This window comes from Megalops cyprinoides, chromosome 13 (assembly GCF_013368585.1).
Source record: "Megalops cyprinoides isolate fMegCyp1 chromosome 13, fMegCyp1.pri, whole genome shotgun sequence".
Taxonomy (NCBI): Eukaryota; Metazoa; Chordata; class Actinopteri; order Elopiformes; family Megalopidae; genus Megalops; species Megalops cyprinoides.
In genome coordinates, this window is record NC_050595.1 from 21,568,394 (window position 1) to 21,584,646 (window position 16,253).

The 16,253-nt window shown below is 41.3% G+C and overlaps 1 protein-coding gene across 1 annotated transcript in view; it reads right to left on the bottom strand.

The window, feature by feature from the left end:
* Positions 1-2,371: 2,371 nt before the first annotated feature.
* Positions 2,372-16,253, bottom strand: part of LOC118787964 (synaptic vesicle glycoprotein 2B-like) — a 28,260-nt gene continuing 14,378 nt past the window's right edge. The window contains exons 2-13 of the mRNA XM_036543751.1: positions 12,830-13,599; positions 8,209-8,389; positions 7,350-7,501; positions 6,578-6,711; positions 6,180-6,269; positions 5,900-6,010; positions 5,698-5,786; positions 5,192-5,356; positions 4,371-4,504; positions 3,689-3,889; positions 3,403-3,562; positions 2,372-2,642 (exon numbers count right to left, since the gene is read on the bottom strand). Coding sequence (XP_036399644.1) covers positions 2,459-2,642; positions 3,403-3,562; positions 3,689-3,889; positions 4,371-4,504; positions 5,192-5,356; positions 5,698-5,786; positions 5,900-6,010; positions 6,180-6,269; positions 6,578-6,711; positions 7,350-7,501; positions 8,209-8,389; positions 12,830-13,319 — 2,091 coding nt within the window. The 5' untranslated portion in view covers positions 13,320-13,599 and the 3' untranslated portion in view covers positions 2,372-2,458. The remainder of the gene's footprint in view (positions 2,643-3,402; positions 3,563-3,688; positions 3,890-4,370; positions 4,505-5,191; positions 5,357-5,697; positions 5,787-5,899; positions 6,011-6,179; positions 6,270-6,577; positions 6,712-7,349; positions 7,502-8,208; positions 8,390-12,829; positions 13,600-16,253) is intronic.

Here is a 16,253-nt window from a genome sequence, read left to right on the forward strand (position 1 = left end):
TGTATTCATAAGCCTGTTCTTGCTAGTGTAGTACAGTTCAAACAGAAGTCAAAGAAAAACACACTGACTACTTACTACTGGTCTGAGCTGCCCCATATGAAATGAAATATATTGTAATATATTGAGATATACGTTGTTCAACCAATGAATATATTGCAAATATATTTTAAATATATTAATGGTTTCAATGGGCTGACAGCTAAAAAAAATATTCTCTAAAATATTCTCAATATATCATTTTTTTGTATGGGGCTGAGCTCAAGTGAGGACAAAAACCTTTGGCTTGATGTACAACAGATATAGTATCAGTGCTTTCAGTCAGGAACTGCTGCTCTTAATAGCAAATAGGTGGTCATACAATATACATATTTTATTTGTTGAACAGGATTTAGAGTGAAAACTGTCAAACTGTCAAATTCCTCAACAAAATCTATACTTTACCTCAGGAAAGCTAAGAAAAAATATCAACATTTTGCTCTACTATAGCTTTGGGTTTCATGGTTTTAGTTTCAATAATACTGTATTTCGATGACCTTTGATTAACTGCAACACTGAGCATAGGTGAATATTATTCAACAGTATGTAACAACATATTATCACAGCCTTGTCTTTAACAGACATATTTAAGTGTTTACATGACATGAATGATTGGTGAAATATGTTAATAAATTGGAAGCAAACTTGTGCCACTCTCTGCTGTTGAAAATGGAAATGATTCTTCAAGACTCTGTCTGATGACTTCTTTCGAAGCTGCTTATGAATGCAGCCCTTACTAAAATAATCATACATTTATGTCAGCAATGACCACAGTCAAGTTCAGCATGTTTATTTACAGTGAAACATACAGTAATTACCATTCAGACTACCGTTTTGTTAATTTAATTACAGACATTTAAAAGGATATAGAAACATTGCTTGGGGATAACACACATGCATCTTTAACAGTCTTTGAAATAATATGCAGCTTTTACATTTTTTGTAGATTTTATGACATTAGCAGATGTTGTTTCCAATGCTATTAATGTTGTGAAGACATTGGTTCTTCCAAAAATATAAATGTAAGGATTTTTTCTGTTGCTGTTTCAAAGTATGCATGGTTTTCGGAATCATTTAAAATTAAAAAAGAAGAAAAAGCAAACCATGGTGTGGTTTGAAATACAACATGAAGTAACAAACTAAATTTAATGGTATAGGAGAGTTTCATAGGGGATCACTCTATGAAGAAAGCTAAATATTTCACGGAAAGAAAGCAAGGACGTTTATCGACAATTCACATACAGGAGATAGCAGAGGACTCACAGATACAGCCATTCGTTTTGCACCGATGCAAATTTTTGCTTTCAGCAAAAACCAGAAAATGCATTAAAAAGCAGAAAGATACATTTTGCCTCTACATTCTGTGCAGATGGATGGACACGGTGCTTTGAAAAGAACATAAGATCATGATCTGGTTTGTATCTCTGCCCATTAACAGCTACAGACAATGGCAAAAAAACACTGACCCTCTCCTAATGAAATGTCCAACCACTTTATCAGAGGTACAAAGGGGATGTAATTATGTTTCTAGTAATTTAAACAAGTAATATCTAACTGTTCTTTTTTTCCTTCTACAAAAATTATGACCTTCAATGGTATACAGTGACGACCCTTGTTTCACCCATCTTGAAGCTGAATTCTCATAGCGTAGGAAAAAAAATATCAGCAAATCACAAGAGAAAAACATTTTCAATACAGTAGACTTTATTATCCTAACCTAAGACAGAGGCCATCAGCTGGAGGATGGTCCTAACTGAAACATTGCTGAGAAGCAAGCAACAACTTCTGCACCTGAATTCCACGCTTTAATTAGACCATAAAATGGCACAGTGAAAAGACTCCCTCAATCAGCAGAGCTTTTTGTAGCATAATCTGGAGCGAGAGAACAGCAGTAATTTGGACTATGCTGGCCAACAGAAGCCAAAACTTTTAATGTGAGTCTGCTCCAATGAGACTCAGGGTTGACTCAGGGAATCTCTGCATTTCAAAATAAAAGCGCTAAGTTTAAAGTTGTTCTCGATGGATCTGTGCACTGGTGGGGGTGGGGGGGGGGGGGCATTTCACTTCATTCTTTTTGTCACTCACTGTCATTTTACCATTTAAAACCACAAACATACCAAGTGACAAGCCACAGAGTGCTTTGTAGAAATTTGTTTGATCCCAGGGTTACTTTATTATGACAGAGGATGGTGGTTGAGGCGGGTTTAAAAGAAATAATGAGACGAATCTACGCAATATGAAAACTGGTGAAGTAGAACAAAAGAAAGCAGACACTACATAAATATTCTCTACACAATTGTGGACAAATCTGACCTCTTCTCCATTGCATGCCTGGCATGTGTCAGTCACTCTCCCAGCTCTGCTCGATCAGCTGTGCGGTACCTGTCCCGGACTGTTGACCTTTGACCTTTTGTTTGGCTTTTCACATGAGCAGCTTGTCGCGGGTCTCGGGCAGCTTGAGGGCCAGCAGCCCTCCGCACACTAGCGCGGAGAAGGCCATCAGGATGGGGATGATTTTGGTGATGCCCACAAACGAGGAGAAGATAGAGCCGCTCAGGATGGCGGCCAGCTTGCATAGGGCGTTTAGGACTCCGAATGCCGTGGCTCTGTAGGGGCAGACAACCGCGCGTTAGTCACAACGGGCAATAAAGGCTTCTTTTGACAAGCCTTGCATCTCAATGAAATCCTGTATATATTAATTTCTTTAACAATCATTAGCTTAATGGATAGCTAAAGGGTTCGAATAGCATTTAGCTTAATTTTACAGGAAAGAAAATGACATATGCACGTGTGCTGAAATACATGCCTCATTGCCTTCTGTTACCAATCACAAATTCCTCAAATACCAGAAGGAAATGATGTGGGAATAAAACTTCATTAACCACATAATGGATGGAGCTACTAAGAGGCACTGCCAATCTCTTACATGTAAGAGTGAATCAGAAGACTTTGCTGTTAATATTAAGACACCATGATTCACTGTAGTTCTAATCAGCCAGTGATATTAGATGATAGTTTGATCTATTTTAGGGCTCAGAAAGCCTCATTCTGTCATCATCACTGGAATGGATGATTGACAGACAATGCAGAGAATTTAACGCTTGCTCTGCCTAATAGGACTGTTGCTTTGCATTCACTTTTTAAAATTTATTTCCATTTTGCATCATACATCCAGACTTTTGACGTAAGGATCACAAAGTATACTGCTCAAGACAGCAACAGGAGCTACCAAAACAAAAAAAAGGTGACGATGCAGACAGCAACAGTTGTGTACTGTACACCGACTAAAGTTGCGGTCACGTACACTACTGACAAATCTACGGTCGCATAGTACAGCACGAAATGACTGGACGCTGCATTCTCTACCTTTTGGATGTTGGGTACAGTTCCGCTGTGACGACCTCAATGCCGTTCCAGGCCGCCGCGCTGGTGCCACAGAAGAGGCACTGCCAGGCGATGATGGCGGCCTGGCTGAAGCTGAGGAACAGGAAGAAAGTGCAGCCGGCAGAGATGAGCATGGAGCCGCCTGCAGGGGGTGCAAGAGAGGCCCAAAGGCACCGGATTCAATTCAGGACATTGACAACATCAGCCAAAAAAATGTTCCCACTGCTCACCACTGAAGCTCCGCTTTTGCCCTCGCTTATTCACTCACCAATAATTTGGGTCCTTCCCATCCTGTCCATGAAAAGGGCTGATACGATGTTGCCTGGCAACACGGCCAGGTTCCCCAGGAAGCTGACAAGGTATATGAGTATATCGTTCTCCTGCTGGAAATTTAGGTGGCAGCCCTTTTTAGGGTGTAGGAACGTAGTATTCTCCAGTCTACAGTCAATGAACTTCTCCTCCCACAAGTCTGTGAATTACACGACAGATACATCATAAAGGAGTTGATGGATATGTTGCATTCCTATTTCCAAAGCCGTTGTTACATCACACAAATGATGCGTAAAGCATGAAAGTGTACGCTTATACAGGGTGTGAGGCATGGTCTAATTGCTTCAGACTCCTGCTCAATGCTTGTGACTTCATTGAGCTAATAGTACCCATATGGTTTACACTCAGCTCTCACCCCAGTGCAAATTTCTCCTGTCATTAGTGTCCTTTAACAGTCCTCTGAAATGCAAGTGAGTTTTGTGTGTTTGGACACACAAGGAGTGTGTCCACTCCTGTAAGATTAGTGTGTGTGAACCCACACACAGCAACACAACTGGTGTATGTAACTAATGTTTATCCAAATGAGCTGTGTGTGCATGCATTTGTGTGTGTGTGTGTGTAAGTATATGTGTGTGTGTGTGTGTGTGCATCTTTGACCAGCAGCCTGCAGCATATCCTACCTGTGTTGTAGAAGATTGTGTCCTTGATGGTGCAGTTCTCGAAGAAGGTCTGAGTAGACCTGATGTCCTCAAAGTAACAGTTTTCAAACAGTGAATCCTCAAACTTGACAGACTTTATCTCTATGTTGGTGAACCTGTCAAGGAAACACAAAATAGAAAGTCTCAACTCAATAAGCATTTGAGAGAAATATTTCCAAAACAGTTCCAAGGTCTATTACTAAATTTACTAAATTTACCATTTACCATTACTAAATCTCATTACTTAAAAACTGCTACAGGATGTGTGTTCATTCATGAATTTGTGAGTCACACATCATCTGCACATGGGTAATTACTCAATTAGATCCAATTCTGTGTAAGAATTTGGGTAATACTTTTGGGAAACACTAATGTCAGTTAGTAGATCATTAGTTAAGTTGGAAAAGATGACTTTATAAGTACTTTATTTTTTCCTCAATCATTCATGTCTAATTAAAGCAGGACAGTGTTCTTTTGAATGACGCCTTTAATGTTGACATTCATGTTGCCGCTGAAACACCTAAATAAGCATGTTATGGATAACACATTTAAAGCAGTAACACTGCATCATTTCAGTATGCATTCATAATGACTCACAAAGTTTTTTATAAGGTCTTCAGTAACCATGAAAAATGAAGTCAAGATCATTTTCAAAATTGTTCTGCAATAGATTATTATACAAGCAAACACATTTAGGACATTCTGCAAAGATGACAGTAGAATTACATGAGGATTTTCTCATAAAAGGACATATTTTCTCTTGCATGTAGAACTTTACATGGTGGAACAAGATGTTATCATACTTGTCATTGATGTATTCTCCCTCTTTGTGGACCTGGTTCTCCAGAGAGAAGTTGAAGTGGAAATGCTCGACCCTCTCCCGATGGAAGAGCTTCACTTTGGACTCGTACTCCTCGTACTGCAGGTACTTGACCATGTCAGGGAACCACACCGACAGCCCATAGTAACTGAAACACAAAGTGATTTTTAAATTTAAAATGGGCCTGCTCTCCTCTGTCAGAAAGTACTACACTCAACTTGTGTGTTCTCCCATTTGAAACCTGAATTCCCTGGAGGGCTTCTCTGTGTTGAATGATCATGCTACAATGATTCAAATTAAAGGTGTTACCTTTGTTCCCTCTGAAACACACATGTGTGACCACCTGGGGTGAGAGCATGCATTTCCTGCCCTTAGGCACCACCCCATCGCCTCAACTGGAGTCAACACTCTTTGCTTTTCCCTCAGTTAATCACCTAGGCAAAGTTCATTGATATAGGTTTGCAGCTGGCTGTCTCGTCAGTTGTTTACCTGAAGGCCAGGGTAAACCATACGATGGCCATGAACAGGCTGGTGAGTCGCAGACTGGGTGACACAAGGGACAGCACGTTCTGCAGCACCTGTGCAGAAGAGCGCGTCACAAAGACATTGCACGCATCGCAGAAATCGCAGCCGTTACCCTTCATGTGCCGTCCTTCGATGTTTTCTGTCCTTGCTAAGATCCTCAACTTACCTGCTTGATCAAAGTCATAGTTCTGACCATCCATCGCTGAAAAGCAGTTCCTGTGGAGCTTTGGATCTCAATGAACTCATCCTCCTGCTTTGGTGTCTTTATCTGGGAGACCTGAGGGGAAAGAAGGATAACATCAGCGTACATCTCTGCTTTCAGTGGGATTCTGATTCTGACGATACAGGACTTGGGCACGGACACACAGCAGTATCAGCAAACACAATAAAGTGTAAACCTACAGTGGGGTATATTTGTAAAGCTGATAAGATATAGGTTTACTTACTGTGAACACTCTTTCTGGCTCACCCTTTGCCCTCCAGTTGGTGTCATGCACCTGCTTCAAGATCATCCAGGCCTCGTCATGCTTTGCGTTCTGCAAAAAACACATTGATATATAAACTTAATATCTTTATTAATACAGATGTAGATGGAGCCTCTACCAGATAGAAGTAACTTGTAAAATGACTTCATATAAGCTGACAGTGCTAAAGCTTCTTGTCTCTGAAAAAGGGAATATACTGTGTGAAGGTATGTTCCTGCAATTAAATCAGTTACCCAACTTGATCTTATGCTTTTTGATAAAATTCCTGTTTTTTTAAATAAATAATTAACGAATACCTTAACATTTAATGCATGTTTAATGAATAATGCGCCAGATTGGCTGGAAGGCTCTCACTGTACCTCCAAGAGGAAGCGCGGACTCTCAGGCATGAAGATCAGGCCCACGAGGGATGCAATGCCTGGCAGAGCGCACACCAGCACAAATATCCGCCAGCTGTGGACCTGGAGCTCGGTGCCCATGCTGAAGCCCCAGCCTGAAACACACAGCAGAGCATGTGTTCGCCTAGCTGCCGATGTACAGGTAATCGCAGGAAGCAGGTAGTTCCTGCCCAGGCTTCACCTCGGCTGTGAGGAACTGGGCCTTCCCTACAGGACCCATAATCTGATCACAACGCCCTTACGTCATTTCTACTGTAAAGAACTGTAGCTCTTTCACGTAACTGGCGTCACAGTGAATATGGTGCAATAAATAAGATTCGGTTTAACAACACTCCTATGTAACATATATACTCCTATGTTACTATTGTACAGCTCCACATAAACACCAATAGTATTAATGACCGTTTGAGCATTTGAATATGAGCTTATGAGTCTTGTCAGCAAAAAGAGAAGTTTAATAGCCTCTTTGATTTTCTCATACTTCCTTCAGATAAGGTTTTTACATGCATATTTTATTTCATGTAATTTCAAAATTACATGCTTTTCATTTTGATGCAGGGAATTTACTGTAATTCTAGCTGTTTTGTATCTAGCCTTGTTGTTCATGTTGCCCCTGTGATATGTATTTATAGCAACATTGTATTAAATGCCTCACTCTGAATCAGTCTCATATATAGACAGACAGACAGATAGACAGTTGTCCACTCATTAGATTATGTCTACTGTTGCATACCATAGTGAGGAATGATGCCCCAGGCAGTAAAGGAAGCATAGAGCCCCCCCATCATCCAGAACATGCACAGCCAGCTCAGGTGCTCGCCCCTCTTGTCCATGGTAAGGAACTCAGAGAAGTACGAGAAGACAATGGGAACGGTGCCTCCAATACTGAAAAGAAGAGACCACACAGAATTTGTCATGACAAATTATCTCTGCAGTAGGAACAAAGATCTTTGATGAGGACGTTGTCTTGTGTTCAGGCAATGATGAGCTCCAGAGCAGACTATTATTGTTCTCAGCAAAAACATACTGGGGGCGCAGTGTTATCCAAAGGGCATCATTCCAAAGACAAATTCTCCAAAGTCCACATACTTTTATGATGACTGTAAGCTGAACGTTTCATATGAAGGAGAGGTGTGGAATTCCACAGAGGGAGGGATCTGTTCCCGGCGTTCCTTTTTCATTGTTGCCATTTTTAAACAAAGAATAAAGAGCTTCTGCAGCTGTGACCTAATTGCTGATGTGGGGCTCATCACTGCTCAACGCACACAAAAAAGCCAAATGTACTATTCCGGTCACCTGGAACTATTCATTTGGGCTGGAACACTGTTATGTTCTTTTCACTGTAGTACAAAAAAGCATCAGTCTGCAACTAAATCCTTGGAGCCAAGCTGTTGTTGGGTGTAACACCATTTTGCAGATTTATTTTAGTTCTGAGGGTGTACTGTATTTACATTTAAGAGCTAATGCAATGTGACTTTTACAGACATCTGATGATAGTACTTCTCCTGGCTAGATAAGAGCCTATTCCATTTGCTGAAACGTTCAAGCTCCCCCCAAATGCCCTGGTACTCTTCTTCAGGACAGTCTCTCACCCGATGCCAGAACAGAGTCTGAAAAAGAGGAAGAAGCCATAGCCCTGGGCGAAGGAGGAGAGGAAGGCAAAGACACAGTGGATGGCCAGCGCGATGATCAGACACTGCCTTCGACCAACCTTATCCGCCAGGCCACCCCACACAAATGCTCCCACCATCATTCCCACGTACACTATCAAACCTGCAGGGGAGAGAGAAAGAACAAGAGAGAGCCGAAACCCAGTCAAAGTGCAGAACAGCAACGATTCATACATCCCTGCTGAAATGCTTCATATATAATAGTCTATATCTCTTCAACTGGATTCATCTACATCGTTTATATTTATTATCAATACTAAACAAAATATTAAGTTGCATTGGTGTTCAATAGCACAGAATGATTCAAGATTCATGATTCTCCCTGTGTAATCCATGCCTCCTACTTATTCTGTGCTCTCTATTTTAAAGTATGCTTTACACTGTTCAGCACACATTGTTCAGCCATTCCCACTGAGTATTTGCATGGTTCAGTGTGTCAGAACACCAGTAAAAGCAATATGTTTCTCTGTGTACTTGGTGCATTACTCTAACCAGTGCCCGTGGCTGTCTCATTTTCAGCAAAAAGGTAGAAAAGATATTTCATACAACACCCCTTAATTCTCTTTGAGTAGGAGTACATCAGAAGTATACGACAGGACTGTGTCTCAGTGAAACTCTTGCACTTTATGCCTGACTCCACTAGGTGGCTCTATCACTCCTCTTTTTTTAGGGAGTATGGATGCAGGGAGGGAAATGTCATTATTCATGATATCCTCTGATTGAGCTGTTGATATGCACAGAATTTCTGTTGACATTTACCCATGAAAGGGGGAGCCATGTAGCAAAGACTCTCCAAGGGAGGGTGAAGGATCTGAGAGAGAGGTTTCTCTCTGGCATTTAACACAAATTATAGACAACTGAGCACAAATGGCACTGCTGGACACTTCAAGAATTAGATAACAATATCACATTTGAACGCATTGTCGAAGTATAAAACTTTGCGAGTTTAAATTTAATTAGCAGAAATGTCTGGTAATACATAGTCTCTTACAGTTTTATATTGCATGTGGAAGCAAGTTACAAAAAGTTACAAAAAGCTAGCGTGAATGGAAAAAGACAATAATAATAATACTTATATACAGCAAGAGTCTTTCGTTTTTAAACCCCCAGGTAAATGCAAGGCATTCATTCCTACAACGCTGATGAAGTATTTGGTGAAATCTGAAAATGATGCTTTTGTGGACATTTTTATCTAAATAATACTTCTGAAGGACTCCCTTTGATTTTGAACCTTTCTTTGAATGAAATGCCAAAATCAAGTGTTAACACATGTTAAAGTGTTAACACATTTAAAATGTTTCAAGATGATTTAAAACAATCATACAACACATATTTTTAAATACAGTACAATAATTCCCCTTTAAAGAACTCTCTGCTTTAGCTAATCAAACAACAATGTGCTTTGCATAATGAAAGTGGGTGAGATTTCATCTTTTTATCACTTTTTTGAAACAAACAGAGGTCACTTTTGTTTTGAAAGTTTTTTTGGATAAGCTTTGTGATTATTAGTCACAGATGAATAATAAATTATGAAATTAACCAAAAAACGGTAACAAACATGCTTAATTTATAAAAGTCAAGGGCACAGCAAATTGCAGTGAAATTGAACAGAGCCAGTGGGGTTGCAGTGGTGTGCATTGTGCCACGGTGTTTCAAACGTATTCACCTGCAGAGTGTCCTTGGTTTGCTGTGGTAGGTTTTTAGGTGTCTTGTCTCTTTGTCCTGTTTGGTTTTTACTACACAGCCCTAATTACAGTAGGGATAAGCAGCTTAACAGGCACGTGAGGGGATGGTGTGAACCCTCCCTCTGGATTACAGCCTATTTCTAATAACGATTGCCCTCATACAGCACCGGGCTGCATCACATTCCCAATCTGAGTAGTAGAACCTTCATTTGGGCCTTTAAACAATTAAAGCCGTGGATCACACATGCTGTCAAGGGGGGAGACATTGCTGTTGTGTGAGGTGTCTTGGCACCAGTGATGAGGCTTACTGCTTTATGAAGTGGGACACAGTGCACTAGGACAGCTCTGTCCATAGTAATTTGGATATGCACTTGTACCTGGTGATTAAATTTCACTCAGCTGTTTTTCATTGATAGCACGTTTGTTTATGTACATGTAAGGTCTTGTATAAAGTCTGCGGTCATTTGTAAATGTTCTTAATCGCATACTGTAAACGTTCTCCAAAATATGTTTGGGGAATTATTATTCAGAGCTCAGTTTAATTATGGATCTTATGCCACCTGCAGCCCACTCTTATCTGAACCTTGGTGCCAAGCACAATACCATTACAGATGGCACTGGCATCAGGCGGCCTGGCATGAGACCGGCAAGGTAGATGGGGAGCGCCCTCTGGAAGTGGCAGAGCATATGGGAACCAGCCCTGATCCCCCTCCCACAAAAACAGAGACAAGGCTGTCAGCTGTGCACAGTCACACAACACTGTGACTGGACAGCTCTGATCCACTGAATCAGAGCTCAAGTGATTGGGATGCCAGCCAGACTGATGGTGAAGCGAAGGCAGGGTGTCTGCAGGGGTGGGCTCAGAAATCTCTGTCCCTCACTAATGAAGGCTTCTGCAGTTTGCTGCCACTGTGGTTGGGTTTGGCTTATTGCAAGGAGAAGCAGACAAAAATAAAGAGACAGGGTTAGGTAACTGCACAAGAATAGTGTCTCTGATAAAGTCATTAGTTGGTTATAATTCAAATTCCAAATAATCGTGCGTTCCGCCAAGGGGTGAGACATCTGTGACGCAAAACACAGAGTTAGTGGATTTTAGTTTGAGGACAACGGCTACAGTGTATGGTTAAGCACATTTCAGAGATTGCAGTATTTGTTTGTCAGTGAAGAGATGAATAATTTAACACGGCTAAGGGGCTCACTGTCTGCACTTTTAATATGCAGTTTCATCACTACATAGCCTGTAAGCCCAGCAGGTCAGCATATTAGAGTGATGTAAATTTAAAGCCTGTGTCCTAAGGTTGGAAAGGCTTTATACTGGAAAAACAAATGTATTTGGTACGTTTCCACTACATTAGAGTGAACAGTGATTTTAAAACTGGAAACATCTCTTGCAACAGAGAGACCTGGCCATGAGCTGTGGCTGTGGGCCCTGGAGATTGAATGGCGTGCTGCGTTTTCTCTAAGAGCCAATCTGGACCTGTGACAAATGGAAGTGAAGCAGCAGGTTTCCGCATCCTAGAAGCAAGGTCAGGAGAGGGAGGCTATTGATTCCACAACCACCTGCTGACTCAAGAAATAACCAAAAGAACAGAAAAAAACAGATCTTCAAGTTTTGGGCTTTTTCTCTCAGGCAGTAGTGGCCTACGAGTGTCATATGACAAAATCATTGACCCTTCAGAATGTTCTACTTTTGAGTTCTTCATCAGAGTGGTCGGTGATTGTGAGTTTCAACAGTCAGTATGTTGAGACAATAATGTTCTAGAAAGATAAAACCAATATCCATTGATCCACTAAACTCAATGTTGAATTCAGTTGAATTCATTAAACTAAAACTATAAAACAAAAAAATTCTGTAACAAGAAGGTATTTGCCTGTGGTGGAGGGTTTGACAGTGCTTTCAGAGAAAATGCACAGAATAGAATGATTTCAGAAATAATTATAACACTGCAAACTGTGTTTGCAAAAAAAATGATTGTGGGTTCAGACAGAGCGAGGGACACATCATTCATCGTATTTTTTGTTTTTTGAAAAACAAAACCTGTTGCAACCAGAGCAGTCGCGGTATGGTAACAGGTGACACGGTGACATGGTCAGTTTTCACTCAGGTGACAGGACTTCTTGTGAGTCACGGGGGAAAGGGAGATGCCAGCACGCATGTCTGTGAGAGACGGACTGCTGACTGGCCGCACTCTGTTTGATTAGCGGTGAGCAGCAGGCTCCATCACGCTGGCAAAAGCCGCTGGTTTTGTCATCAGCTGCTCTCCCTCCTTAGTAAGTGGGAATACATCGATGTGAGGCGGAAGGCCCAAGGCAGCCAGATTAATTGTGGCATCGACCGAGCCATTAGCTAATTTGCTTGGGCACATTTTTCATTTACAAGCTTGCCCAAGTGCCTGCTGGGTAGAGCAGACTTTATGGAAAAGGATTTTTGTTTCACCCAATAGTTTAATTTGACAGTTTTCATGACTTGGCAAAATTGCCCAAGTATGTGCACTCCTATCTTTATATCAAAATATTTATGTAAAGCAGTCTCAGGAGCTGAACATATATATTTTGCAACTCTATTTTTTTTTATTTGGACCGCATTTTGACACTCACATTCCGTTACAGCTCCTAATAACATCTATAATAATATAATGTTATATTTGAAGTGTATATTAATACAGTGGAGCGGCAGTATGGCATAGTAGTTGGGAGCAGGGCTCATAACCCAAAAATTGCTGGTTCAATTCCCTAGTGGACCACTGCTGCTGTGCCCTTTGGAAAGGTACTTAATCCAAAATGTCTTAGTAAATACTTGGCTGTATAAATGGATAACACGTCCCCTAAGCAAATGTAATGTAGTGTTAAGGACTTACCCAGCATGCCTTTGTTGGCATTGGATAAGCACATATCCTTCTCGGCGCTGGGCAGCGCGAACCCCACCACGAAGCACTCCACGCCATCCGCCATGAGGGCGAGGCCGGTCACCACGAACAGGGTCCACTGAAAGCGCCCGTGGCCACAGTCCTCCATGATGGACTCGTACTGGTCCGCCAGCTCCTCCTCCTCGCTGACGCCAGTGGCGGCGGCCCTTGCCTTTTCCCGCGCGGCCGCCCGTGCCGCCCTCTGGGCCGCCTTGATCTCATCCGGGTGGGGGATGCCCTGGTACTCCCCCTCATACATCTGGTCGTCCTCATCGTGGCCTTCGGTGACATCGCTGGCTGCGTCCTCCTCCTGAGGGGGGTAGTCTGTCTGGTAACCGTAACCGTCCTGGCCCCCCTCCCCTTGCCCATAAGTAGGGTAGGTATTGTCCCCCATCCCCTCGTTGCCCTGCTGGTACACATTGTTTTGATATGGGTCGTCCATCCTTGCAGACAGCGGAAGACCAAGGAAGTGCCTTTACAGTTATATCCTAGTGCTGCAGATGGCTATATCAGCATAATCCTTTGTAGCCTTTTATTGTCTGAGATCTTGTGTTCCAGACCGCAGTTGGAATCCTGGAGTGGTTTGTTGAAATATTCTGGTTCTGACTCTTATTTTCAAGATTTTCTCAGCACAGGTCCAAGTCTTAGGTAAGGCTTCAGTAACAGGAAGGATGGTGCACTACCTCTCTTTGCACATTTCTGCACAAGGCCACATGCTGAACCTGAAAGGAAATAAGGTTAAAGATATTTTCATTACCTGTGAACACTAATACATTGGCATTTACCTTTATTCATTTCGGGATACACTTTTATCCAGAAGGACTTCGAAAAATGCACTCAATTGGGGAAGGCATGTAGCTGTAGATATTGAACAAAAACCTTGTTTAAGAAACACACATTACCGCATATTCAAACAATTGCTTCATTTTGTTAAAGGGTCTCATTTTGTCTCCACTGTACATGGAAATATGATTCCAATAACCAAGAGTTTCATAAATGTTCATCACCTTTATGACCTTTCATGGTGAAACACCGCAGTTCTGACCATAAACACTTCAGTGCTGATTTTCTTTTTTTGCAATATGTAATATGTACTATATTCTTGTTTTACCATTGAAAAAATATTCAAAGGCTTTGAGATGGCATTTTGCTTACTCCCACACCATATCTTAATTATGGCTCTAGATAAACGAATACATTGACTGATTGCAGTTGTTAACATGTGGATTGGAAAGAACACCCCTGCATCATAAAAGCAATTCAAAGGTAGAATTTTTCTCCTTTCTCCAAAACAACATTAATGATAATGCTGACATTTTGTCAGCATTAGTGAAAGCGAGTGAAGTTAAATATTTAATTCAAAGTGGTGCAGAATCTGTTTGATCATAAAATACAAATAGTTCCTTTGATTGCTATTAGTTACACCATGTTTTAAATGTTTATGAATTATTAAAAGGTAATACATTATTATTGTTGATACTGCACAGTCATGATTTTGCTTTAACATGACTATTTATATTTGTCTTCATTTTCAATTACCAAGTATTTGTGGCAAATGAGCAATTAGCTACAGTGTGGCTTTCTCTTTATCAGGGATATGCAATGTACTGATGAATCACACTGTACTGTAAGGGTGTTGAAAATCTGTACTTAGTAAAACTTCTCAGAGTGTAGCTCAAGATTTTTCAGGTTACTTGCAGTAAAGTGATGTGGTAACCAATCTGAGAACAGAGGATAAAGAGTCTGAGTTTATTTGCTGGACACCATATTTATTTATGAAAAGTAAACCATTATGAACTGTATTGTTGGTGGATCTACTTTGTGCTGTCAGTCATTGACTAGTATGAACCACCCAAATTCTGTTACTCTCCACAACAAAACATTATGATTGGTTAATAACAGCACATGATAGCTCCACCCTTTTGGGGGTAATTTTAAGATTGCTATGCTATCACTGCTGTAGTGTTTATGCTTACTATCATAGCTGTTCAGCCTCATTAGCATAGGCTATTTGCAGGGTGGGGCCTGAATGATGTGAATCCTCTGTGTATGGATGAAGTGTAATGCGCAGGGAAACTGGAGCTTGTAGTTACAATGTGAAAAAATGCAGCAAACTGAGCTCTCAGAGGAATTGCGACAAAATGTGATACAGTAGTTTTTTTACCTTTCCTTAAATGTATGAATGGGATGTCCCTTGTTTAATCGAAACCAAGAGGAACTGTTGACAAGTGAAAATATATCAAAAGGCGTGTGATACTGTGAGTGTGTATGGAGGAGATCATGCTTTCAGACTCATGCTTTGATCTTAAGAGCTGCAGGGAAGCTCTCCACTAAAATTGATATTTGGCATCTGAAAGGTATCTACCCTGTGCTGAAAACCATCTTATCACGAAAAATTTAGCGCAGTTTCTCTCCATGAGATTACCCAGAAAACACAGTTGTTAAGCCTTTCTGATTATTACAGCTAATCATTCATCAAATTATTAATGGCTTGTAAAGCATGCTGTTACACAGTATGTATAATGGAGATTTTCCCCCAACATCCCAGATTAAGAAATCAAATTTCCAGCCATTTAATGAGATCAGTGAAACCCAGACAAATCTTCCCTCTAATCCGGCACATAATAGCACACTTTACATCTGTATTGCTCAGAGCAGGAAGGAATTCAGGCTGTCACGCTGCAGGGATGGCTTTATCCAGACCTACACACCAAAGTCTCATGTAAAGCTGCAAATTGAATTTGCCCCACTCGAGGAGGTCCTGGCTGTAGTTTTTGAATGGACTTCATGACATCCCCCCATGCTTTGAAACAAAGATGTGAAGTGGTTATCAGAGTTCAAGATAAAGAACTGGATCTGCCGGCTAATGCTATCGCAAAGACTGTGGCTATTGTGCCCGGCAGCCAGAGGCAGCAGTCCAGGGATATCATGACATTTTTATCTGAATGTCACAAACTATATAATGTACAGTGCTCCGAGCACTCACTGTTGGCGTGGTCATTCTCCTCATCATTAACATCATCATCATTTATGTTGATATTGTACCAGTAGGGTGCAGTGAGTTGGTCCAAATCCAAGCTTAATTTAATGTCTCTGACTCAGAGAAATGACATAGGACACAGGCTGTGCTGGTCTCCTGAGGTGTGATCTTCCTCTTCCTGACAATTAGCACCTCCTGTCTCATTCACACCTTGCCTTTAGCCACGCCCCCTGGTTCCCCCATGCAGCACATTCACAGCCTGCTTTCACTACCAGGATCCTTGTGCTCCCAGATAGGCCACATCGCAGGGGGATGAAGGGAAAGCTTTCCCTTTTCATTCACACAGCCAGTGTAATGCCAGTGCCCAGAAGAACTTTGTCACTCAGGGTGTACTTT